Raw genomic sequence first — 27,975 nt, forward strand, 5'->3', positions numbered from 1 at the left:
TAAAACTAAGAGCATTTTATTTGATACAAATCATCACTTAAGTTCTATAGCTCAGCTGATCCAGGTAATGAATGGTGTGGCTGTTGAAGTTAAGGAGACTAAATGTGACCAACCGGCTCGATCTTACAGTACCAGTCAAAAGTTTGGACACAACTACTAATTCAAGGCTTTTTCTTTAACCTGTTGGGGGTAGGGGGCAGTATTTGCACGGCCGGATAAAAAACGTACCCGATTTAATCTGTTTATTACTCCTGCCCAGAAACTAGAATATGCATATAATTATTGGCTTTGGATAGAAAACACCCTAAAGTTTCTAAAACTGTTTGAATGGTGTCTGTGAGTATAACAGAACTCATATGGCAGGCAAAAACCTGAGAAGATTCCTTACAGGAAGTGACCTGTCTGACAAGTTCTTGTTCTTCTTGGCTCTCTTTAATGAAAACTGAGGATCTTTGCTGTAACGTGACACTTCCTAAGGCTCCCATAAGGCGGGAAAAAGCTGAATGATGTAATTCTAGCCACTGGCTGAAAAACATTAGCGCTTTTGGTAAGTGCTCTATCAGAGGACAATGGGACGCAGGCGCATGCACGAGTCGACCCCATGTTTTTATTTTCTCTCTCTTTGAACATAAACACGCTTTCCCGGTCGGAATATTATCGCTTTTTTACGAGAAAAATTGCATAAAAATGGATTTTAAACAGCGGTTGACATGCTTCGAAGTACGGTAATGGAATATTTAGAATTTCTTTGTCACGAAATGCGTCGTGCGCGTCACCCTTCTTTACCATTCGGATAGTGTCTTGAACGCACGAACAAAACGCCGCTATTTGGATATAACTATGGATTGTTTTGAACCAAACCAACATTTGTTATTGAAGTAGAAGTCCTGGGAGTGCATTCTGACGAAGAACAGCAAAGGTAATAACATTTTTCTTATAGTAAATCTGACTTTGGTGAGTGCTAAACTTGGTGGGTGTCTAAATAGCTAGCCCTGTGATGCCTGGGCTATCTACTCAGAATATTGTAAAATGTGTTTTCACCGAAAAGCTATTTTAAAATCGGACATAGCGAGTGCATAGAGGAGTTCTGTATCTATAATTCTTAAAATAATTATGTTTTTTGTGAACGTTTATCGTGAGTAATTTAGTAAATTCACCAGAAGTTTGAATGATGTCTGTGAGTATAAGAGAACTCAAATGGCAGGCAAAAACTGAGAAAAATCCTACCAGGAAGTGGAAATCTGATGCGTGGAATCTTTCCAAGTCATTGCCTATCTAACACACAGTGACTAAGGATTCATTTAGCACTTCCTAAGGCTTCCACTAGTTGTCAACAGTCTTTAGAACCTTGTTTCAGCCTTTTGCAGTGAACAGAGAGCGAACAAGAAGGCTGGGAAGTTGTTGACTCAGGGAAGGACATCAGTTACATTTACATTTAAGTCATTTAGCAGACGCTCTTATCCAGAGCGACTTACAAATTGGTGCATTCACCTTATGATATCCAGTGGAACAACCACTTTACAATAGTGCATCTAAATATTTTAAGGGGGGGGGGGGGGGGGGGTTAGAAGGATTACTTTATCCTATCCTAGGTATTCCTTAAAGAGGTTCATTGGTGCACACTCACATGAGGTAGCTGTGTTCCATGACGTATTTCTTGACATTGGAATCGTCCGGTTGGAATATTATTGAAGCTTGACGTTAAAAAGGCCCTAAAGATTGATGCTTTACAATGTTTGACATGTTTCAATGAACGGAAATATAACTTTTTTTTACTTTTCGTCATGACATTTTCCGCGAGCTTCCTACATTTGTAGCTAACTGAACGCGCAAACAACAAGGAGCTATTAGGACATAAATTATGGACTTTATCGAACAATACAACATTTATTGTGGACCTGGGATTCCTGGAAGTGCCTTCTGATGAAGATCATCAAAGGTAAGTGAATATTTCTAATGCTATTTATGATTTTAGATGACTCCAAAATGTCAGGTATCTGTATTGCCTAGTGTATTTTTCTGAGCACAGTACTCAGATTGCAAAGTGTGCTTTCCCCGTGAAGCTTTTTTTTAAATCTGTCACAGCGGTTGCATAAAGGAGATGCTAATCTATAATTCTTTGAATAACAGTTTAATATTTTATCAATATTTATGAGTATTTTAGTAAATTGTTGAGCTGATTCACCGGCAGTATTGGAGGCAAAATATTTTCTGAACATCACTCGCCAATGTAAAATGATGTTTTTGGATATAAATATGAACTTTATCTAACAAAAAATGCATGTATTGTGTAACATGATGTCCTAGGAGTGTCATCTGATGAAGATCGTTAAAGGTTAGTACTTCATTTAGCTGTGTTTTGGGTTTTTGTGATGCATCTAGTTGCTTGGAAAATGGCTGTGTGGTTATTTTTGTCTATTTACTCTCCTAACATAATCTAATGTTTTGCTTCGCTGTAAAGCCTTTTTGAAATCGGACAACGTGGTTCGATTCAGGAGAAGTGCATCTTTAAAATGGTGTAAAATAGTCGTATGTTTGAGAAATTGAAATTATTAGATTTGTGGTTTTGAATTTGGCACACTGATTTTTCACTGGCTATTGTCAAACTCGTCGTATGAAGTTAATAGCTTTAGCCCCGCCCATCCTTTAATGATTCACGTGAGGCTATGTACTTAACCAAACATTTCAAGACTAAACGCTGGTTTATTCTACGGGTGTGTTCATAAATTTAATCTGGAGTGCCAGAGTGTGCTCTGGGCATTCGTAAACTCAGAGCATTGTCAGATTTGCCATTCGTAAATTCAGACTGTTTTGCTCTCGGAGCGTTCAGAGCGCACACTGGACGCTCATGACGAAAAGTAGGGTTGATCTGTGCATTCTGACCTAACAGCAGCAGTCGAGCACCCAAGCAAATGGGATAACGTTGGCTAGCTTGCTAGCTACTTCCAGACACAAATGAAAGAACATCTTACTCACCCTAGCAAAATGTAGCTAGCTAGACTCTCTTACCCGTATACATGGATGGACGCTTCTCCCTCTCTGTCACGGATACCATGGTTGCCCTTAGTTTGAAGATGTAATCCGGAGACAGGTGTTATATACAATAGCCTTTTGTGTGTTCCCTTTTTGACTCGGTCTACATATTTGCAATCAAATGGCAGAATTTTCTGTATCTCCTTAGCTATCATGCTATAATTCCATTGATTTCAAAACAAAAGTGTTGCTCTCCTCCAGAAAGTGGAGAGCAACACTTATGCAGTTCTACTACGTGATATCAAAAAAAAAAAAAAAGCTGCATTAGAAAGGATTACCTAAGCATGCTACATGGCAGACCAATCTCAACTCATCTCTCGGCATGTCCAGCCCACTCATTATCTCAGCCAATCCTGGCTAGCGGGAAGGATGCTGACTTTTTCCATGGCTAAACCAACTAGGCTCGTAATTTAACAATTTTATTTATAGTTACAGGTGGCATACAAGTTTGTTATTAAGCCACATGAAAGTTCACGTGTTCCAGAAGGCAGTTCTCCAAAAAACACATTTTCATAAAAATAAAAAAAAGGACCTGTGAAGTAGTGACGCACGCCTAGTTGCCTGAAACGAGTCACAAATTACTTGCCGTTACCTTGGATTGTAAACTGTCAACGTCAAAACATATAGATGCAACGGTTGTAAAGATGGGGAGAGGTCTGTCCGTAATAAAGAGATGCTCTGCTTTTTTTACACCACACTCGCAAGAAGGAAGATCTGCAGGCACTAGTTTTGTCTTATCTTGATCATTGTCGAGTTGTGTGGTCGAGTGCTGCAACGAAAGACCTAGTTAAGCTGCAGGGGGCCAAGAGAGGCATGTCTTGCTCTTCATTGTAATCAGAGCGCTGATATAAATACTATGCATACTAACACTTTTTATAAGAAACATTAATGTGTTGAAAATCCAAAATTGTTTGCATAGTAAACTTACACACAGCTCTGACACACACACCAGACATGCCACCAGGGGTCTTTTCACAGTCCCCAAATCCAGAACAAATTCAAGAAAGCGTACAGTATTGTCATGACGTTGCCCTCTTTGGGTTTTCTATGTACCATCCACCTACCTCCCCCTACTCAGGCCCTGTGAGAGAGGTCGTAAATTCCGAAGAAAATGTCCCGCCTCATGGCCACAGTATACAGAGTGGGTTTCATAGAAAGAACCCAGGAATTCTTCCACCTCACAGGACTGGAGAACCGAACAACATTTATGTTCTGGAGAAGGTATAAAAGATCGATGAAGAATCCAGCTACGAACTGGTCCGTTTGGTACAATTTTGTGAAACTCATGAGAGACAATACGGCCATATTACCATGGCTCTGTTTATATCATAGCCTCAGTTGTGAGACTTACATCTAATGGTTGTATAAAATTAATTGTATTTTCTGTTTAAAGTTTTACCAAGTCATCAGCACGCCCCCAGGGACACAGACAGGACCTGGCGTCATGAGCCTTCCTTTTTCTGTATTCCGAATATAAATCCCACCCAGGGTTTCTATCACCAGACCAGCTTACCTCGAGAAGAGAGGGCCAAGGTTTGACCATGCATTCCTCGTTCTGAACTTTAACCATACCACGTGGCTAAACTACGTGACTAGACTATTGAAACCGACAGAATAATAACAAGTCTTTGATATTAATTACTAGTCTGCAGCTAGGAATTCGGTATCATTGAACGCGAAGACCGACGAAACAGCCGTCCTATAACGACATTAATGAATGTCACTTTGAAATAGCCATTCTAACCGAGAGAGAGAGAGAGAACGCGAGGACAAAACTCTCCAACAGAACGGAACTTTTCAACAAAGATACCGACGACGCACTGAGCGTATATATATATATATATATATATATATATATATATATATATATATATACATATATATATATATATATATATATATATCGATTGCAATTGTTCCCGAATGAGTGAGCGTTCATGTGCAAAGGTTTAGCATTTCAATTGTTAATATTTATCAACTCTGTAGTGACTTCTCAGCTGACCCACACTCCCCTTTTGTCTAATAAATTATTTTAAGACAATTGATGTATGGATGACTCATAGTGAAGACTGGGTTCGTGCAGATAACCAACAATTTACGATGTTTGGAATGAGACTGGCAAGGTAAATAACACATCATTAATCAGAAGACTCAGATCAGATAGTATGATATCTGAAAGTTATATTAGGAAAATTAGAACTTTGTAATATGAATATTTTCCTTGGTGCCCCGACCTCCTAGTTAATTACAGTTACACGATTAATCAGTTTAATCGCATAATAATAATTAGAGAGTTATTTGATAAACATGTCTTTTGTTTTAATTACGCCAGACACGACAGTATTATATAGAGCCATTATTGCATAGAACACCATCTCATATTACTGAAATAAACTGCAAACCTTGTTTAAAAAAATAGATAAAGCAACACCCCATGGCACATCGCCTCTCCCCTATTTGACCTATATAGTTTGTGTGTATGTATTGATATGTAGACTACGTGTGCCTTTAAAAAAAAAATGTTTTTTTATAAAGTTCTGTCCTTGAGCTGTTCTTGTCTATTAATGTTGTGTATTGTTTCATGTTTTGTGTGGACCCCAGGAAGAGTAGCTGCTGCGTTTGCAACAGCTAATGGAGATCCTAACAAAATACCCAATAACACTTTGTATTTAGGACAAATCGTCAATTGCTTTGCCACATTTTTTGAAGTATTATTTTAGTGCCTTGTTGCAAAAGGATGCATGTTTTGGAATATTTTTATTCTGTACAGGCTTCCTTTTCACTCTGTAATTTTGGTTTGTTTTGTGGAGTAACTACAATGTTGTTGATCCATCCTCAGTTTTGTCCTATCACTGTTATTAAAGTCGCTAACTTTTTTAAAGTCACAATTGGCCTCATAGTGAATTCCAGTTTGCTGTATCTTTGTAATGGATGCCTGTATCTTTGTAATAACTAAGTGTATTGATCCCTTGTCTTTGTGGTTGAATCTGTGCTTGAAATTTACCGCTCGACTGAGGGACCTTACCGATAATTGTTTGTGTAGGGTACAGAGATGAGGTAGTCATTCCAACAAAACCGAAAATATTATTGCACATAGTGAGTCAATGCAATTTACTATGTGACTTGTTAAGTTCATTTTTACTCCCAAACTTATTTAGGCTTGCCATAAATGGGTTGAATACTTGACTCAAGACCTTTCAGCTTTCATGTTTAATTAATTTGCTAAAATTTCAAAAAACATAATTCCACTTTGACATTATAGGGTATTATGTGTAGGCCAGTGACAAAAAAACTCAATTTAATCCATTTTAAATTCAGGAAAAAGTCAAGTGGTGTGAATACTTTCTGAAGGCACAGGTTAGCTAAGTTAACTATATTATGAACACAACTCATCTGCTGTTAATAGCAGAATATGACTTGAGAGCAATTGTAATGACAGTCCCAAGAGTCTCCTGATTAGCAAGGATTAGTCTGTGTTTAATTTAATTGCGTATTAAAAAGACAATTTGATATCGGGAGGGGTTTTCTCGAGCTTCCTAGAAAAATGCTACCGAGGTAGCAACAGCAACCAAGGGGATGGGGCTTAGCGAAGGGTACATTCCTTTAACTATTTTTATTGAAAGACCTTTATGACCTATGGCTATTTGATATGTGGCCAGAAGACACTCCTCAAAACAAAGTCTTCCTCTTGTGATCAAACACCACTGAGGAAGAGATCAAAGAGGAAGCAGGAAGTGAGTAATAGGAAGTGTCCGGGGGACCTACCTGAATGGTGGAAGCCACAGCTAACCTGCACTGCTCTCATCTCGCAGTCGAAGCGCACCGCCCCCGGGGGATAAGTGGTAATCTTACTGGCGTCCTTTTCCCCTCGCTCACTGTTCCCGTCTGCAAAGGCAAACAGGCCATCAGTCAGGTAGACAGAGGGAAGGAGGAAGCAGGGAGGAGAGGGGGGGGGTTAAGAAAGATGGAGAGAACTCTGTTGGTAGCGTCAGAGATGGGTGTCTCAGGATCGGAACAACAGTCCTGGAGCAAGAAAGAGAGGGAAGCTGGAAGGAGCAAGTGATTCTGAGAAAAAAAGGGAGAAAAGTAAGGGCAATGAAGTCATGCAAAAAGAAGATAGAAATAAGGTAAAAACTGTCCAAATGTGAGTTTGGGGTGTCAATGACTTTCATAGGGGTCCTATTGTTTCAGAGGTCATAATGGCGGGTGAGAGGAACCAGGTGGATGAACGCCCATGCATTAGTGATCATAGAACAGTGTTTCTCAACCCCATTTTATACCAAGGACTGACATGTTATGGTCTTCCTCTTTTTATACTGAACAAAAATATAACATACAACAATTTCAAAGATTTTACTGAGTTACAGTTCTTATAAAGAAATCAGTCAATTGAAATAAATTAATTGGGCACTAATCTACGAATTTCACGTGAATGGAAATGTACATATGCATATTTTGGTCAGACACATAAAAATTGAGAAATAAGAATAGAAAATATGAAATAAAGTACGTAAGTAAGCATACTAAATACAGGAAAATATTTAAAAAGTCAGTTCCAATACCATATTTAAATGTGTAGGGATACTGGAGTGATGGAGGTAAATATGTGTAGGGGTAAGGGGATTAGGCAACAGGGTATAAGATAAACAGAGTAGCAGTAGCTTGTACGCGAGTGGGTGAGTGGCAGTATAAAATAATGTACATATGTGCAAGTGAGAAAATTGAGTGTTTGTGTGTTGGAGTGACAGTATTTGTGAGTGTGCATAGACACAGTGCAAAGACTTAAATAAAAAGGTAAATAAAAGATAGGTTTACTCCGATAGTCCCGTGTATCTATTTGGTTAGCTATTTATTCGTCATTTTTCTTGAAGCTGTTCAAGCAACTGTTGGTGTCAGGATTGATGCACTGGTACCTCTTGCCATGCAGCAGCAGAGAAAATAGTCTACGGCTTGGGCGGTTGGAGTCTGAATTTTTCAGGCCTTCTTTTCATACCGCCTGATATAGAGGTCCTGGATGGCAGGGAGCCCAGTGATGTACTGGGCTGTCCACATAACCCTCTGTAGTGCCATGCGATCGAGGGCAAAACTATTGCCATACCAAGAAGTGATGCAGTCAGTCAATATGCTCTCAATGGCACAGCAGTAGAACCTTTTGAGGATTTGAGGGCCAACGCCAAACTGTTTACACCTTCTGAAGGGGAAGAGGCACTGTCGCCCCTTCATCACTACTGTGCATGTGTTTGGACCATTTTAAGTCTTTAGTTATTTGGACACCGAGGAACATGAGGCTTTCTAGCTGCTCCACTGCTGCCATGTTGATGTGGATGGGGGCGTACTTGTTCCCCAGTTTCCTGTAGTCCACGATCAGCTCCTTGGTCTTGCTGACATTGAGATGTTGTTTCTCTGCCATCACACTGCCAGGTCACTGACCTCCTCCCTGCAGGCTAACTCAGTCACCAATGATCAGGCCTACCACCGTCGTGTCGTCAGCAAACTTGATAACGGCGTTGGAGTCGTGCGTGGCCACACAGTCCTGGGTGAACAGCACAGGAGGGGACTAAGCACACAACCCTGTGGGATCCCTGTGTTAAGGGTTAACGTGGCAGAGGTGATGTTGCCTAACCTCACCCCCTGGGGTCGGCCCATCAGGAATTCCAGGATTCAGTTGCAGAGAGAGGTGTTCAGACACAGAGTCCTAAGCTTGGTGACGAGCTTGGAGGGGACAATTCTGTAGTCAATGAATAGCATTCTCACTTAAGTACTCAAATAAAATACAATTGTATTTGACACAAGCGTTGAAAACAGGTGTAGACCGTGAAATACTTACAAGCCCTTAACCAACAATAGAGTAAAGAAAAATACAAAAAAAAAAAGGAATAAAAGTAACAAATAATTAAAGAGCAATAGTGAGGCTATACAGTCGTGGCCAAAAGTTTGGAGAATGACACAAATATTAATTTCCACAAAGTTTGCTGCATCAGTGTGTTTAGATATTTTTGTCAGATGTTACTATGGAATGTTGAAGTATAATTACAAGCATTACATAAGTGTCAAAGGCTTTTATTGACAATTACATGAAGTTGATGCAAAGAGTCAATATTTGCAGTGTTGACCCTTCTTTTTCAAGACCTCTGCAATCCGCCCTGGCATGCTGACAATTAACTTCTGGGCCACAGTTTTTGTTTGTCCACCCACCTCTTGAGGATTGACCACAAGTTCTCAATGGGATTAAGGTCTGGGGAGTTTCCTGGCCATGGACCCAAAATATTGATGTTTTGTTCCCCGAGCCACTTAGTTATCACTTTTGCCTTATGGCAAGTTGCTCCATCATGCTGGAAAAGGCATTGTTCGTCACCAAACTGTACCTGGATGGTTGAGAGAAGTTGCACTCGGAGGATATGTTGGTACCATTCTTTATTCATGGCTGTGTTCTTAGACAAAATTGTGAGTGAGCACACTCGCTTGCCTGAGAAGCAACACCACACATGAATGGTCTCAGGATGCTTCACTGTTGGCATGACACAGGACTGATGGTAGCGCTGACCTTGTCTTCTCCGGACAAGCTTTTTTCCGGATGCCCCAAACAATCGGAAAGGGGATTCATCAGAGAAAATGACTACCCCAGTCCTCAGCAGTCCAATCCCTGTACCTTCTGCAGAATATCAGTCTGTCCCTGATGTTTTTCCTGGAGAGAAGTGGCTTCTTTGCTGCCCTTCTTGACACCAGGCCATCCTCCAAAAGTCTTTGCCTCACTGTGCGTGCAGATGCACTCACACCGGCCTGCAGCCATTCCTGAGCAAGCTCTGTACTGGTGGTGCCCCGATCCCGCAGCTGAATCAACTTTAGGAGACGGTCCTGGCGCTTGCTGGACTTTCTTGAGTGCCCTGAAGCCTTCTTCACAACAATTGAACCACTCTCCTTGAAGTTCTTGATTATCAGATAAATGGTTGATTTAGGTGCAATCTTACTGGCAGCGATATCCATGCCTGTGAAGCCCTTTTTGTGCAAAGCAATGATGACGGCACGTGTTTCCTTGCAGGTAACCATGGCTGACAGAGGAAGAACAATTATTCCAAGCACCACCCTCCTTTTGAAGCTTCCAGTCTGTTATTCAAACTCAATCAGCATGACAGAGTAATCTCCAGCCTTGTCCTCGTCAACACTCACACCTGTGTTAACGAGAGAATCACTGGCATGATGTCAGCTGGTCCTATTGTGGCAGGGCTGAAATGCAGCGGAAATGTTTTAGGGGGATTCGGTTCATTTGCATGGCAAAGAGGGACTTTGCAATTAATTGCAATTCATCTGATCACTCCTCATAACATTCTGGAGTATATGCAAATTGCCATCATACAAACTGAGGCAGCAGACTTTGTGAAAATTAATATTTGTGTCATTCTCAAAACTTTTGGCCACGACTGTATACAAGGGGTACCGGTTAGTCAAGGTAATTGAGATAACATGTACATGTAGGTAGAGTTATTAAAGTGACTATGCATAGATAATTACAGAGTAGCAGCAGCGTCAAAGAGCGGGGGCAATGCAAATAGTCTGGGAAGCTATTTCATAATATGTTCAGGAGTCTTATGGCTTGGGGGTAGAAGCCGTTTAGAAGCATTTTGGACCTAAACTTGGTGCTCTGGTACTGTTTGCTGTGCGGTAGCGGAGAGAACAGGGGTGGCAGATGGCCTAGTGGGCCAGTAACTGAAAGGTTGCTAGATCGAATTCCCGAACAGACACTGCCCCAAGGCCGTCATTGTAATTAAGACTTTGTTCTCAACTGACTTGCCTAGTTAAATAAAAGGTTAAAGAAAAAATAATTTAAAATACATTTAAAAAAAACAGTCTATGACTAGGGTGGCTGGAGTCTGACAATTTTTAGGGCCTTCCTCTGACACCGCCTGATATAGAGGTCCTGGATGGCCGGAAGCTTGGCACCAGTGATGTACTGGGCCGTATACACTACCGTCTGTAGTGCCTTGCGGTCAGAGGTCGAGCAATTGCCATACCAGGCGGTGATGTAACGGGTCAGGATGCTCTCGATGGTGCAGCTATAGAATTTTTGAGGATCTGAGGACACATACCAAATCTTTTTGGTCTCCTGGGGGGAATAGGCTTTGTCGTGCCCTCTTCATGACTGTCTTAGTGTGTTTGGACCATGATAGTTTGTTGGTTAGGTGGACACCCAAGGAACTTGAAGATCTCAACCTGTTCCACTACAGCCTGTCGATGAGAATGGGGGCGTGCTCGGTCCTCCTTTTCCTGTAGTCCACAATCATCTCCTTTGTCTTGATCACATTGAGTGAGAGGTTGTTGTCCTTGTACCACACGGTCAGGTCTCTGATTTCCTCCCTATAGGCTGTATCGTCGTTGATCAGGCCTACCACTGTTGTGTCATGGGCAAACTTAACGGTGGTAAAAGAGTCGTGCCTGGCCGTGCAGTCATGAGTGAACAGTGAGCAGAGGAGAGGACTGAACACGCATCCCTGAGGGGCCCCATTGTTGAGGATGAGCGTGGCGGATGTGTTGTTACCTACCCTTACCACCTGGGGGCGTCCCGTCAGGAAGTCCAGGATCCAGTTGCAGAGAGAGGTGTTTAGTCCCAGGGTCCTCAGCTTAGGGATGAGCTTTGAGGGCAGTACGGTGTTGAATGCTGAGCTGTAGCCCATGAATAGCATTCTCACTTAGGTGTTCCTTTTGTCCAGGTGTGAAAGGGCAGTGTTGAGTGCAATAGAGATTGCATCATCTGGATCTGTTGGGGCGGTATGCAAATTGGAGTGGGTCTAGGGTTTCTGGGATAAGGGTGTTGATGTGAGCCATGACCAGCCTTTCAAAGCACTTCATGGCTACAGACATGAGTGCTACGGGTCGGTAGTCATTTAGGCAGGTTACCCTAGTGTTCTTGGGCACAAGGACTATGGTGGTCTGCTTAAAACATGTTGGAATTACAGACTCGGTTAGGGACAGGTTAAAAATATCAGTGAAAACACTTGCCAGTTGGTCAGCGCACACTCGGAGTAGAAGTCCAGATAATCCATCTGGACTTGCGGCTTTGTGAATGTTGACCTGTTTAAAAGGTCTTACATTGGCTGCAGAGAGCATGATTACACAGTCGTCAGGAACAGCTGATGCTATCATGCATGTTTCAGTGTTACTTGCCTCGAAGCGAGCATAGAAGTAATTTAGCTTGTCTAGAGTAAATCCCACTCATCAGACTCATTAAATAAAAATTATTCGTCCAATTCAAGGTGAGTAATCGCTGTTCTGATGTCTAGAAGCTCTTTTCGGTCATAAGAGAAGGTAGCAGCACCATTATGTACAAAAAAGTTAAACAACGCGAAAAAAATAACAAAATAGCACAGTTGGTTAAGAGCCCATAAAACAGCAGCCATCCTCTCCGGCGCCAATATCCCTGTCCTCTTATCTCGGTGGGTGAGGAATTGAGATTGTGTCATCTATTAATCTGTTGGGGCAGTACGCAAGTTAGAGTGGGTCTAGGGTGGCTGGGATGGTGGAGTTAATGTGTGCCATAACCAGCCTGTCAAAGCACTTCATGAATTCAGAAGTGAGAGCTACAGGGGGGTAGTATTTGTGGCATGAAGCCTTAGAGTTCTTAGGACCCGGAATGATTGTGGTCATTTTAAAAACATGTGGCGATTACAGAATAGGACAAGGAGAGATTGAAAAATGACCATGAATATGCCTACCAGCTGTTCTGCGCATGCTCTGAGAATGCGCCCTGGAATACCATCGGGACGCCTGGACCTGCAGGTGTTGACCTGATTAAAGACCCTTCTCAGGTCGGCCTCGGAGACCGAGATCACCCAGTCCTCTGGGTTGGTGACGGCCCTCACACTCAGCTTGATGTTGTAGTAAGGAAATTAGAAAATCGAAATAAATGCATTCGGCCCTTATCTATATATTTCACATGACTGGGAATATAGATATGCATCTGTTGGTAACAGATACCTGTGGATCAGAAAACCAGTCAGTATGTGGTGACCACCATTTGCCTCATGCAGCGCATCACATCTCCTTCGCATTGAGTTGAGGCTGTTGATTGTGGCCTGTGGAATGTTGTCACACTTCAATGGCTGTGCGAAGTTTTTGGATATGGGTGGGAACTGGAACATGTTGTCGTACACGTCGAACCAGAGCATCTCAAACATGCTCAACGCGTTCAATGCGTGACATGTCCGGTGAGTATGCAGGCCATGTCCGGTGAGTATGCAGGCCATTTTCAGCTTCCAGGAATTGTGTACAGATCCTTGTGACATGGGGCCGTGCATTATCATGCTGAAACATGAGGTGATGGCGGTGGATGAATGGCACGACATTGGGCCTCAAGATCTTGTCACGGTATCGCTGTGCATTCAAATTGCCATCGATAAAATGCAATTGTGTTTGTTGTCCATAGCTTATGCCTGCCCATACCATAACCCCACTGCCACCATGGGGCACTCTTTTCACAACGTTAACATAAGCAAACCGCTCTCCCACATGATGCCATTCACGTGGTCTGCGGTGGAGGCCGGCTGGACCTACTGCCAAATTCTCTAAAACGACATTGGAGGCGGCTTACGGTAGAGCATTCAATTTCCTAACAACAGCTGTTGTGGACTTTCCTGCAGTCAGCATGCCAACTGCACACTCCCTCAAAACTAGAAACATCTGTGGCATTGTGTTGTGTGACAAAACTGCACATTTTAGAGTGGCCTTTTATTGTCCCCAGCACAAGGTGCACCTGTGTAACAATCATGCTGTTTAGCTTCTTGATATGTCACAACTGTCAGGTGGATGGATTATCTTGGCAAAGGAGAAATGCTCACTAACAGGGACATAAACAAATTTGTGCACAAAATTTGAGAGAAAAACGCTTATGTATGGAACATTTCTGGGATATTTTATTTCAGCTCATGAAACAACAGTTAACATGTTGCATTAATATTTTTGTTCAGTATTTAAATTAACAAGTGAACTAACTGCTGGATTAGTCAGCATATACCTCACAGACTTACGCATGTCCATGGACCAGGGTTCACTAGATGGAAACTATAAAAGGAACATTTTCTTTTCACCTCAAGAGGGGTGCAAATTTGGGTACACGATCACACCCTCTCCCCTTGATGCTTTACCTTTATAACAGCATTATATCCTATATTTAACTAAGTGACATGCTATAGAAAATCCATCTTCCCTCAGTATTTTCTATTCAGTGTCAATACCTACACTCTCAACCTCACAAACATCAACTGTGGGGTGGAAGAGGGAAATATCCTAGTATATAATAATCCTAATGGTTTAACAAGTGTGACATACTAATCTCGATTAAGAATAGTCTCTTTCACATCTTCCATCTGCACTTTCCTCTAAAACGTAGTTTATTGCATCAAATATAACCACAGGGCACCGACACCATCTATTTATACCGATTAGTGACTATCCATGGAGGATATTTCAAATGTACCCTGTTCAGATATAAAAGTACTTAATTCTTTCATTTATGGCTATAAATACTCAATTGAAATCCTATGCTGACGTCTGGGATGACATGAAATTAGCACAATTGGTATCAAAAGTCGATCTGTCACATCTTCTCTCTGATCTACCTATCCCATAATTGTCGAGACGCTATGACAACGCCTGCTGTTTCACCTGCATTAATTCTGGTGTCAGACGACGGCCATTGAAAGAAAAATCTACGCTCCTGCTTAGAGCTTGTTGTTCAATCGAGTTAGACTGATATTGATTTTTCTTTAACAAAAGTACTGCGTTGCCGTCCAAGGACTAAAGTGCCGAAGCAGAAGAACAATTAATGTAATTGTTTCTTATTCTCTCTCCCCCGGTTCACCCTTTGTATTGATACTAATGCACCAAAAAAAGAGGAAACCTATTTAGAAGGGTCTTTGCTGAAAGGGGCAATCTGCAATTCAAACAGCTGCAAATCAGAAAACAAAAAAAAAAAATTATATATATATATATACATATATACATATACACATATATATATATGTATACGTATATGTATACGTATATGTATATATATATATACATATATATATATATATATATATATATATATATATATATATATACGTATATGTATATATATATATATGTATGTATATATATGTATGTATATGTATATGTATACGTATATATGTATACGTATATGTATATATATATACGTATATGTATATATATACATATATATATACGTATATGTATATATATATACGTATATGTATATATATACATATATATATATATATGTATATATATATATATGTATGTATATATGTATGTATATATGTATACGTATATATGTATACGTATATGTATACGTATATATGTATACGTATATATGTATACGTATATATGTATGTGTATATATTTATATATATATGTATACGTATATATGTATGTGTATATATTTATATATATATATGTATATATGTATGTGTATATATATATGTATATATATATATGTATATATATGTATGTGTATATATATATGTATATAGATATGTATATGTATATATGTATATGTATATATACATATATATGTACTACCGTTCAAAAGTTTGGGGTCACTTAGCCTGCCATATGTGTATATATGTACGTATATATATATATAATATATATATATATATATATATATATATATATATATATATGTCACTGTGTGTGTATGTATGTATGTATGTATGTACAGTTGAAGTCGGAAGATTACATCCACTTTGGTTGGAGTCATTAAAACTCGTTTTTCAACCACTCCACAATTATCTAATTAATAAACTATAGTTTTGGCAAGTTGGTTAGCCTCTCTGGGATGGGGGGCAGTATTTTCACGTTCGGATGAAAAGCGTTCCCAGAGTAAACCGCCTGTTACTCAGGCCCAGAAGCTAGGATATGCATATAATTAGTAGATTTGGATAGAAAACACTCTGAAGTTTCTAAAACTGTTTGAATGATGTCTGTGAGTATAACAGAACTCATATGGCAGACAAAACCTGAGAAAAATCCAACCAGGAAGTGGGAAATCTGAGGTTTGTAGTTTTTCAAGTGACTGCCTATCCAATATACAGTGTCTGTGGGGTCAGATTGCACTTCCTAAGGCTTCCACTAGATGTCAACAGTCTTTAGAACGTTGTTTCAGGCTTCTATTGTACAAGGGGAGCGAATAAGAGCTGTTTGAACCAGTGGTCTGGCTGAAAGCCTTTTGTTTAGTCACGCGCGCAGTCGTTCCCTTTCATTTCTAAAAGACAAAGGAATTGTCCGGTTGGAATATTATTGAAGATTTATGATAAAAACATCCTAAAGATTGACATGTTTCTACAAACTGTAATGGAACTTTTTTGACTTTTTGTCTGGTATTTGGACATAAAGATGAACTTTATCAAACAAAACGAACATCTATTGTGGAACTGGGATTCCTGGGAGTGCATTCCGATGAAGATCATCAAAGGTAAGTGAATATTTATTACGCTATTTCTGACTTTTACTGACTCAGCAACATGGCGGGTATCTGTATGGCTTGTTTTGGTGGCTGAGTGCTGTACTCAGATTATTGCATGGTGTGCTTTCACCGTAAAGCTTTTATGAAATCTGACACAGCGGTTGTATTAAGGAGTAGTTTATTTTTAATTCGATGCATAACACTTGTATCTTTCATCAATGTTTATGATGAGAATTTCTGTAAATTGATGTGGCTCGCTGCAAAAATCACCGGATGTTTTGGAAGCAAACCATTACTGAACATAACGCGCCAATGTAAACTGAGATTTTTGGATATAAATATGAACTTTATCGAACAAAACATACATGTATTGTGTAACATGAAGTCCTATGAGTGCCATCTGATGAAGATCATCAAAGGTTAGTGATTCATTTTATCTCAATTTCTGCCTTTTGTGACTCCTCTCTTTGGCTGGAAAATGGTGTATGTTTTTTGTGACTAGGCGCTGACCTAACAATCGCATGGTATGCTTTCACCGTAAAGCCTTTTTGAAATCGGACACTGTGGTTGGATTAACAAGAAGTTTATCTTTAAAATGGTGTATAATACTTGTATGTTTGATGAATTTTAATTATGCGATTTCTGTTTGAATTTGGCGTCCTGCACTCTTTCACTGGCTGTTGTCAAATCGATCCCGTTAATGGGATTTCATCCCTAAGAAGTTAGACATCTACTTCGTGCATGACAAGTAATTTTTCCAACAATTGCTTACAGATTATTTCACTTATAACTCAGTGTATCACAATTTCAGTGGGTCAGAAGTTTACATACACTAAGTTGACTGTGCCTTTACACAGCTTGGAAAATTCCAGAAAATGATGTCATGGCTTTAGAAGCTTCTGATAGGCTGATTGACATCATTTGAGTCAATTGGAGGTGTATCTGTGGATGTATTTCAAGGCCTACCTTCATACTCAGTGCCTCTTTGCTTGACATCATGGGAAAATCAAAAGACCTCAGAAAAATAATTGTAGACCTCCAAAATTCCAGCTCATCCTTGGGAGCAATTTCCAAATTCCTGAAGGGACCAAGTTCATCTGTACAAATAATAGTATGCAAGTATAAACATCATTGGACCACGCAGCCGTCATACCGCTCAGGAAGGAGACGCATTCTGTCTCCTAGAGATGAACCTACTTTGGTGCGAAAAGTGAAAATCCCAGAACAGCAGCAAAGGAGCTTGTGAAGATGCTGGAGGAAAGAGGTTCAAAAGTATCTATATCCACAGTAAAACAAGTCCTATATCGACATAACCTGAAAGGCCGCTCAGCAAGGAAGAAGGCACTGCTCCAAAACCGCCATAAAAAAGCCAGACTACGGTTTGCAACTGCACATGGGGACTTTTTGGAGAAATGTCTTCTGGTCTGATGACACAAAAATAGAACTGTTTGGCCATAATGTCTATCTTTATGTTTGGAGGAAAAAGGGCGAGGTTTACAAGCCGAAGAATACCATCCCAACCGTGAAGCACGGGGGTGGCAGCATCATGTTGTGGCGGTGCTTTGCTGCAGGAGGGACTGGTACACTTCACAAAATAGATGGCATCCTGAGGAGGGAAATTGTGGCTATATTGAAGCAACATCTCAAGACATCAGTCAGGAAGTTAAAGCTCGGTCGCAAATGGGTTTTCAAAATGGACAATGACCCCAAGCATACTTCCAAAGTTGTGGCAAAATGGCTTAAGGACAAAAAGTCAAGGTATTGGGAGTGGCCGTCACAAAGCCCTGACCTCAATCCTATAGAAAATGTGTGGGCAGAACTGAAAAAGTGTGTGCGAGCAAGGAGGCCTACAAACCTGACTCAGTTACACCAGCTCTGTCAGGAGGAATGGGCCAAAATTCACCCACCTGATTATGGGGAGCTTGTGGAAGGCTACCCAAAACGTTTGACTCAAGTTAAACAATGTAAAGGCAATGCTACCAAATACTAATTGAGTGTATGTTAACTTCTGTGATGAAAAAAATAAAAGCTGAAATAAATAATTCTCTACTATTATTCGGACATTTCACATTCTTAAAATAAAGTGGTGATCTAACTGACCTAAGACAGGGAATTTTTACTAGGATTAAATGTCAGGAATTGTGAAAAACTGAGTTAAATTTTTTTAGTCATTTAGCAGACGCTCTTATCCAGAGCGACTTACAGTAGTGAATGCATACATTTTCATACTGGTCCCCCGTGGGAATCGAACCCACAACCCTGGCGTTGCAAACACCATGCTCTACCAACTGAGCCACACGGGACCAAATGCATTTGGCTAAGGTGTATGTAAACTTCCGACAACTGTGTATCATATTAATGCAAAAGCAGCTTTATGCTGAGAGCCCAGTGTTTCTTCAACTATTACTTGAGCGAGGCGCCCTGGCCTGATCCCAGACCTGTTTGTGTGTATGTTTGGGCTAAACATCAGATTTGGGATCTGGCTAAGAAGGATGGTCTACGGTAGTTCATCTCAACTGGTTTTGCCTCGGGACCCAAATTGAACCAGGTTGTCTCAGTCGCCGACCCCTTAACTATACTTAAGAAAAATTATTCAGAGATCAAATTATGAAAAACTGAGTTTAAATGTATTTGGCTAAGGTGTATGTAAACTTCTGACTTCAACTGTGTGTGTGTGTGTGTGTGTATATATATATATATATACATACACACACACACACACACACACATACACACACATACACACATATATATATATATATGTCCACACACACGTAATTATGATCCGAGTCTTACTTTTCAAGGGAGAGAGAGAGGAGGACGGGTGGGCGGGCGGCTGTGTAAACGAGCTGGACAGCCGGTTTGGTGGGGTGTGAGACAGACCAAAGAGGGGTGGGGCCCGTTTGAGTTAAGGATAGTGAATTGGAAGACCGGCTGTTGTACCTGTGTGCTTGTCCCGCTTATGCCTTAGGGGTCTGAGTCTGACTAGGGCCTGCTCACGCTGGTTCATTAATATGGGGCCAGGGAAAACAATGGGGCCTGGGAGGGAGAAAGAAACTTTCACATGCATGGACACAGCAGGGTCACAGATTGGCAGAGATACACAATTGTCACACTGCAGCATAACAACTACTAAAACAATAGTACAACACACTGCAAAATCACAAATACACAAGCAAAGGGGAAAAATCACAAGGGCACAATACTGAAATATGGGAAACACAATCATAGCAAGGACAATGTCTGAGTACTCTTTCCATGCCTGTATTGTTTATGGCCCCACACAGGTCACTGCACCCATCAACACACACGTCAACCACCAAACCTACACTAGCAAACACACATACACCCTCCCCTTGTCACTAATCCCCATCCCATACTCACAATTCCCTCCTAGTCGTTGATGTTTTGGCTTTTCTCCTCCCCAATCACACAAACACCTTCCACTATCCCCTAGACCTTTGTCCCCATCCCCTTCTATCCCATATTTCTTCCCTGCTTCAGCCTTTTCTCCATCCCAAAACACAAACCCAACCCAATACCGTATCCCCTATCGATTCCTTGCCCGTACCTCGTCCCTCCTCCAGCCGGTGTCGGCGGTTGATCCGCTGACGTTTCTCCTCCTGCCGGATCTGGATGTGCTCCTCGATGTTGACTCCTGGGGGGGGGGGGACAGGCACAGCTGAAACACACACCGCCCCACGGGAGAGAGAACCACGTGGAGGAGGAGAGACAAAGACAACACACAACGTGGATGAATGGAGGGAGGAGACGACGACATGGAGAAGCGATGCATCTTCACATAGGATAGAATGACGTAAACCCATTGCCTTGAAACTGACATGAGTTAAGTTTATTGTTTCATTAGCCTCGACATCCTAACTAAATCACGCAAAATTGTTTAACATTACTAATTTAGTCTGGCATCCTCCAATAGAGGCACTTGGCCTGGTAAAAAAAGACCTCTCAGAAATGATGTGCTGGTTGGTCTGATGTGATCCAATCACAAATACATTTCATTCAAAACCCCTCATTGCAGATGAGTACAAATGGATTAGATGTCTGGGGGTATCGTTGGACGGGACCACAGTGTCTCCCGACCCCTAATGTCTCAGCCTCCAGTATTTATGCTGCAGTAGTTTGTGTCGGGGGGCTAGGGTCAGTCTGTTATATCTGGAGTATTTTTCCTGTCTTATCCGGTGTCCTGTGTGAATTTAAGTATGCTCTAATTCTTTATTTCTCTCTTTCTCTCTCAGAGGACCTGAGCCCTAGGACCATGCCTCAGGACTACTTGGCCTGATGACTCCTTGCTGTCCCCAGTCCACCTGGCCGTGCAGCTGCTCCAGTTTCAACTGTTCTGCCTGCGGCTATGGAACCCTGACCTGTTCACCGGACGTACTACCTGTCCCAGACCTGCTGTTTTCAACTCTCTAGAGACAGCAGGAGCAGTAGAGATACCCTGAATGATCGGCTATGAAAAGCCAACTGACATTTCCTCCTGAGGTGCTGACCTGTTGCACCCTCGACAACCACTGTGATTAATATTATTTGACCCTGCTGGTCATCTATGAACATTTGAACATCTTAGCCATGTTTTGTTATAATCTCCACCCGGCACAGCCAGAAGAGGACTGGCCAGCCCTCATAGCCTGGTTCCTCTCTAGGTTTCTTCCTAGGTTCTGGCCTTTCTAGGGAGTTTTTCCTAGCCACAGTGCTTCTACACCTGCATTGCTTGCTGTTTGGGGTTTTAGGCGGTGTTTCTGTACAGCACTTTGTGACATCAGCTGATGTAAGAAGGGCTTTATAAATAAATTTGATTGACTAAATGACGGAAAAGCCCGTCTGGATTGGTGAAGTGAAATAATAGTGTAATATAGCGAGATTCAGTTTGAATTTCAAGGCTACAGTTTCACCCCCCTTATCCTAGATCTAAGGAGCAGCATCTATCTTGAGCTTTGCATGGCCAAGACAGACGTGCTACTAGCTAGCTACAGTTGAAGTCGGAAGTTTACATACTCTTAGGTTGGAGTCATCAAACTCGTTTTTCAACCACTCCACAAATTTCTTGTTAACAAACTATAGTTTTGGCAAGTCAGTTAGGACATCTACTTTGTGGATGACAGAAGTAATTTTTCCAAAAACTGCTTACAGACAGATTATTTCACTTATAATTCACTGTATCACAATTCCAGTGGGTCAGAGGTTTACATAGACTAAGTTGACTGTGCCTTTAAACAGCTTGGAAATTTCCAGAAAATTATGTCATGGCTTCAGAAGCATCTGATAGGCTAATTGACATCATTTGAGTCATTTGGAAGTGTACCTGTGGATGTATTTCAAGGTCTACCTTCAAACTCAGTGCCTCTTCGCTTGACATCATGGGAAAATCGAAAGATATCAGCCAAGACCTCAGAAAAAAATTGTAGACCTCCACAAGTCTGGTTCATCCTTGGGAGCAATTTCCAAATGCCTGAAGGTACCACGTTCATCTGTACAAACAATAGTAAGCAAGTATATGGGACCACGCAGCCGTCATACCGCTCAGGAAGGAGACGCGTTCTGTCTCCTAGAGATGAACGTACTTTGGTGCGAAAAGTGCAAATCAATCCCAGAACAACAGCAAAAGGACCTTGTGAAGATGCTGGAGGAAACAGGTACAAAAGTATCTATATCCACAGTAAAACAAGTCCTATATCGACATAACCTGAAAGGCCGCTCAGCAAGGAAGAAGCCACTGCTCCAAAACTGCCATAAAAAAGCCAGACTACGGTTTGCAACTGCACATGGGGACAAAGATCATACTTTTTGGAGAAATGTCCTCTGGTCTGCTGAAACTGTTTGTCATAATGACCATCGTTATGTTTGGAGGAAAAGGGGGAGAACACCATCCCAACCGTGAAGCACGGGGGCCTCATGTTGTGGGGGTGCTATGCTGCAGGAGGGACTGGTGCACTTCACAAAATAGATGGCATCATGAAGTAGGATAATTATGTGGATATATTGAAGCAACATTTCAAGACATCAGTCAGGAAGTTAAAGCTTGGTCGCAAATGGGTCTTCAAAATGGACAATAACCACAAGCATACCTCCAAAATGGCTTAAGGACAACAAAGTCAAAGTATTGGAATGGCCTTCTCAAAGCCCTGACCTCAGTCCTATAGAAAATGTGTGGGCATAACTGAAAAAGCGTGTGCGAACTAGGAGGCCTACAAACCTGACTCAGTTACACCAGCTCTGTCAGGAGGAATGGGCAAAAATTCACCCAACTTATTGTGGGAAGCTTGTGGAAGGCTACCCGAAACATTTGACTTAAGTTAAACAATTTAAAGGCAATACTACCAAATACTAATTGAGTGTATGTAAACTTCATACCCATTGGGAATGTGATGAAAGAAATAAAAGCTGAAATAAATAATTCTCTCTACTATTATTCTGACATTTCACATTCTTAAAATAAAGTGGTGATCTAACTGACCTAAGACAGGGAATTTTTACTAGGATTAAATGTCAGGAATTGTGAAAAACTGAGTTTAAATACATTTGGCTAAGGTGTATGTAAACTTCAGTGTTTCTTCAACTATTACTTGAGCGAGGCGCCCTGGCCTGATCCCAGACCTGTTTGTGTGTATGTTTGGGCTAAACAGCAAATTTGGGATCTGGCTAAGGAGGATGGTCTACGGTATTTCATCTCAACTGGTTTTGCCTCGGGACCCAAATTGAACGAGGTTGTCTCAGTCGCCGACCCCTTAACTATACTGAAGAAAAATAATTCAGAGATCAAATTATTTAATCACTTTTTATCTGGATTTAGTCGATTAACAAGAGAACGTTGCCGGGCGTCCCTTTATCAACCCACAAGATGTGCAAACATAAGCACCAATGCTTGCTAAATAGTGCATAATCTATTGTAAAATATGAGTTGCATGAAGAAATATTTGTGGGAGAAAAAAATATAAGATAGATAGATAGATAGATAGATAGATAGATAGATAGATAGATAGATAGATAGATAGATAGATAGATAGATAGATAGATAGATAGATAGATAGATAGATAGATAGATAGATAGATAGATAGATAGATAGATAGATAGATAGATAGATAGATAGATAGATAGATAGATAGATAGATAGATATAGTCAAGGATATGTTTTGTATAATTCTACAAATTCCTAGAAAAAACATAGGCCTACAGCCTATTTTAGTTTCCCTTACAATAAAAACATTACAGTGTAATCCATTTGAACAAACGTATTTGTAGATTCAATTAGTAATAGAGTTATAGTAATTAATAAAGTCCAGTTACAGCCTCTTTTGACAAAGTAGAAATTAAAAAGATAATGTGAAATGATTTGCTGTATTCCTAAATAAAAGCACCAATACAATTGTAAAGGATGAATTCCATAAATAAATAGCATATTAATTTAATTTTACATTCATCGTGTTACTTTTACTAATTGCTTAGTAGCCCTAACAATGCTTCTGTGCGAGTGGTCATGTACTGAATGCATGGACAACACGGATATCTAGGAAAAAGTATACATTTGGAAATAGAGCTGCACCTCTTGAATTATGAAAGTTATTTGACAAAGGTTAGTGCAACAGAAACTGCCGAACATGTTCTTTCTGATACTATATAGAAATTAAAATGTTTTACCTGCATGTGACTCTGAAGGAGGATTTGATGCTCCTCTCCATGTAAATTACAAGATGTGCCCATTTCTTCATGTACAATTTGACAACTGATAGGCATAATATTGTCACTCATCAGATTGTACATTTAATTGTGTCTATTGGCTAACTCTTAATATGTGTGAAATTAGTTTCGGTATAGTTTAGGTGTAGTTTCGTCTGGCATCGTTTGTTTCCCGCTCATCAACTTGGATAGAGTTAAGGATATGTTTTGCATTAATCTAAAGGCCTACTACAACACAGCATGTTTTAATTTCCCTTACAATAAATTGGATTAGTAATGGAGCTACAGTAAATTAAACAGTCAAGAACGATATCAACCCGCAAGGTGCTCGGTCAAATTATTAACATGAGCGCCAACACTGTTCAATAGGCATGACAAACTCATCATTACAATATTACTGTTCTAAATTAAATCCACCTCTTCATCATTCAGTTAGAAATCATTTAAATTCAATGAATTAACTTGCACAATTATCACCCATTCCGTCTATTTGTCATTCATTCAGTGGGCTGGCATCGTTTGCGTCGCTGGATAGAGTCAAGGATATACCTTTTACATTATTCTAAAGGCCTACTGCAACAAGTAGCATGTTTGTTACCCTTACAATAAGTTAGATTAGTAAGCGTTATAGTAAATAAAACAGTTCCATAACAGTTTATTTTTACAAAGTAAAACTTAAGAGAATGGTATCAACCCCCAAGGAGCGCTGTCAAATTGTTTGCTGCTGATAAATAGGCATAACAAACTCATCATGACACTATAGTCTAAATTAAATCAACCTCTTTACCCTCCTTATCATTCAGTTAAAATCAAATTAGGCCTAAAGGTGCAAAATTACAGTCCATTCAACAATTTGTCATTCATTCAGTGAGAAGAGAAAGACGCATTAGCGCCTGGCTGGGTACCAATGTCCTACAGCACATTGTCTTGGTGGGTTAAGTTAGGAATAGGTGTGAAAAAAGGTTCTAAACACTTTTCTGTTTGTGATTTCTGAGAAATGAGAAGTGTAAAATACAAACATTTAGGAAGTCAGGGAAGGCGCTGGACGTAGCATTTGTTTGGGGCTGATATTTTTTTAGGCGGTTCTAGTGTTAAATTCAGATTAGGGAATACATATTTTTTACTCAGACACCTGCGACCCAAATCACCAGTTGAGAATCGCTGGTCTAGGGCAGGGGTGGGCAATAATTGCAGCTCAAGGGGCACATCGGGATTTAAAAATTCAACTGAGGACCTCATTCTTTTTTTATGTTATCGTTGGAAAGAAAACTGAAATTGCTCTGTTTGTCCTAACCGCAAATAACAGACAGAACCGTGGTTACATGAGTTACCTCTATTGCTGTTATTTGGCTGGCGCCTGGTCTCGGGAAAACATTGGCTGAGACATGTAGCTATGGTAAAGCAGTATGCTGACATGGAATGACAGACAAAATAGAAATAAAAGAAGCAGACAACAGTAATGGCTTGTGACAGAGTGCCTTCACTAAGTATTCACACACCCCTTGACATTTTACACATTTTGTTGTGTTACAGCCTGAATTTAAACTGGATTCAATTTTGATTTGTTGTCACTACACACAGTACCCTATAAGGTCAAAGTGGAATGATGTTTTTCAAAATATTTACAAATTATACTCAACAAAAATATAAAAACGCAACATTTTCAAAGACTTTACTGAGTTACAGTTCATAAGGCACTCAGTCAATTTAAATCCTAATTAGATCGTAATCTACGGATTTCACATGACTGGGAATACAGATACGCATCTGTCGGTCACAGATACCTTAAAAGAAAAAGGTTGGGGCGTGGATCAGAAAACCAGTCAGTATCTGGTATGACCACCATTTGCTCCATGCAGCGCGACACATCTCATTCGCAAAGTTGATCAGGATGTTGTATGTGGCCATTGGAATGTTGTGCCACTCCTCTTCAATGGCTGTGCGAAGTTGCTGGATATATGCAGGAACTGGAACACGCTGTCGTACACGATCCAGAGCATTCCAAATATGCATCTGTGGCTTTGTGTTGTGTGACAACACTGCACATTTTAGAGTGGCCTTTTATCCACAGCACAAGGTGCACCTGTGTAATGATCATGCTGTTTAATCTGCTTCTTGATATGCCAAACCTGTCAATTGGATGGATTATCTTGGCAAAGAAGAAATGCAAAGAGATTTTTGAGAGAAAACAGCTTTTTGTGCGTATGGATAATTTCTGTTGCGTTTATATTTTTGTTCAGCGTAATTAAAACTTAAAATCTGAAATATCTTGAGTTAATAAGTATTCAACCCCTTTGTTATGGAAAGACTAAATGAGTTCAGGAGTAAAGATGTCCTTAAGTCATAAGAAGTTGCATGGACTCACTCTGATAATACTTTTTAAAGTGATTTCTGAATGACCCCCTCATTTCTGTACCCAACACATACAAAAACAGATTCAACCACAAAGACCAGAGAGATTATCCAATGCCCCTTAAAGGGCACCTATCGGTAGATGGATAAAAAAAATAAAAGCAGACTTTGAATATCCCTTTGAGCATGGTGAAGTTATTAATTACACTTTGTATGATGTATCAATACACCCAGTCACTACAAAGATACAGGATCAACAACATGTTTGTTACTCCACAATACTAACCTAATTGACAGAGTGAAAAGAATGCCTGTACAGAATAAAAATATTCCAAAACATGCATCTTGTTTTCAACAAGGCACTAAAGTAATTCTGCAAAAAATGTCCTGAATAAAAAGTGGTATGTTTGGGGCAAATCCAATACAACACATTACTGAGTACCACTCTCCACATTTAAATTATAGTGGTGGCTGCATCATGTTATGGGTATGCTTGTAATCATTAAGGACTGGGGAGTTTTCAGGATAAAAAATAAACGGAATGGAACTAAGCACAAGCAAAATCAGAGGAAAACCTGGTTCAGTCTGCTTTACACCACACACTGGGAGAGGAATTGACCTTTCAGCAGGTCAATAACCTAAAAACCAAGGTTAAATCTACACTGGAGTTGCTATCCAAGAAAGTGAATGTTCCTGAGTGGCTGAGATAGTTTTTACTTAAATCTGCTTGAAAATCTATGGCAAGACTTGAAAATGGTTGGCTAGCTATGATCAACAACCAATTTCACAGAGCTTGAAGAATTTTGAAAAGAATTACGGGCAAATATTGTACAATCCAGAAGTGCAAAGCTCTTATAGACTTACACAGAAAGACTCACAGCTGTAATCGCTGCCAAAGGTGATTCTAACATGTATTGACATAGGGGTGTGAATACTTATGTAAATGAGATTTTCAATACATTTGCAAAAATGTCATTAAAAAAATTCCCTTTGTCATTATGGGGTATAGTGTGTAGACGGGTGAGAGAAAAGAAATGTCATCAATTTTGAATTCAGGCAGTAACAACAAAATGTGGAATAAGTCCAGGGGTGTGAATACTTTCTGCAGAAACTACATAGTGTGAAAAAGGTTGTGACTGTTTGAGAATGACTACACCAAACTTGAGCATGCAGATATATTGAACAACTGTTATTGTGTGTTGTACCTAGTAGTAGATCTAGTGGTATCATCTCCTTGACAGCGTCGAAGATGCCCCTCTGTCTGACCTCCTGTCCATCAAGCTCCCTGGCGCAGGCTTTGCAGCAGCCACACGCTGAGCAACCAGACTCCCCAGAACCACAGCCACAGATACTGAGTGGGAGAGAGAGAGAGACAAAACATCAATACAAACAAACAGATAGACATCCACCAGACAAGAAAAACCAAAGCATACAA

The 27,975-nt window shown here is 40.4% G+C and overlaps 1 protein-coding gene across 21 annotated transcripts in view; it reads right to left on the reverse strand.

Annotated features, from left to right (window-relative positions):
* Positions 1-27,975, reverse strand: part of LOC100380858 (E3 ubiquitin-protein ligase MYCBP2) — a 354,690-nt gene that overhangs the window by 197,286 nt on the left and 129,429 nt on the right. For 16 of the 21 annotated variants that reach the window (XM_082968835.1, XM_082968822.1, XM_082968831.1 and 13 more), the window contains exons 16-19: positions 27,746-27,891; positions 20,064-20,174; positions 19,436-19,531; positions 6,799-6,918 (exon numbers count right to left, since the gene is read on the reverse strand). In XM_082968835.1, coding sequence (XP_082824961.1) covers positions 6,799-6,918; positions 19,436-19,531; positions 20,064-20,174; positions 27,746-27,891 — 473 coding nt within the window. The remainder of the gene's footprint in view (positions 1-6,798; positions 6,919-19,435; positions 19,532-20,063; positions 20,175-27,745; positions 27,892-27,975) is intronic. The other 5 variants (XM_082968836.1, XM_082968833.1, XM_082968820.1 and 2 more) reach the window with 3 other exon arrangements.

This window comes from Salmo salar, chromosome 25 (assembly GCF_965601325.2).
Source record: "Salmo salar chromosome 25, fSalSal1, whole genome shotgun sequence".
NCBI classification, from domain to species: domain Eukaryota; kingdom Metazoa; phylum Chordata; class Actinopteri; order Salmoniformes; family Salmonidae; genus Salmo; species Salmo salar.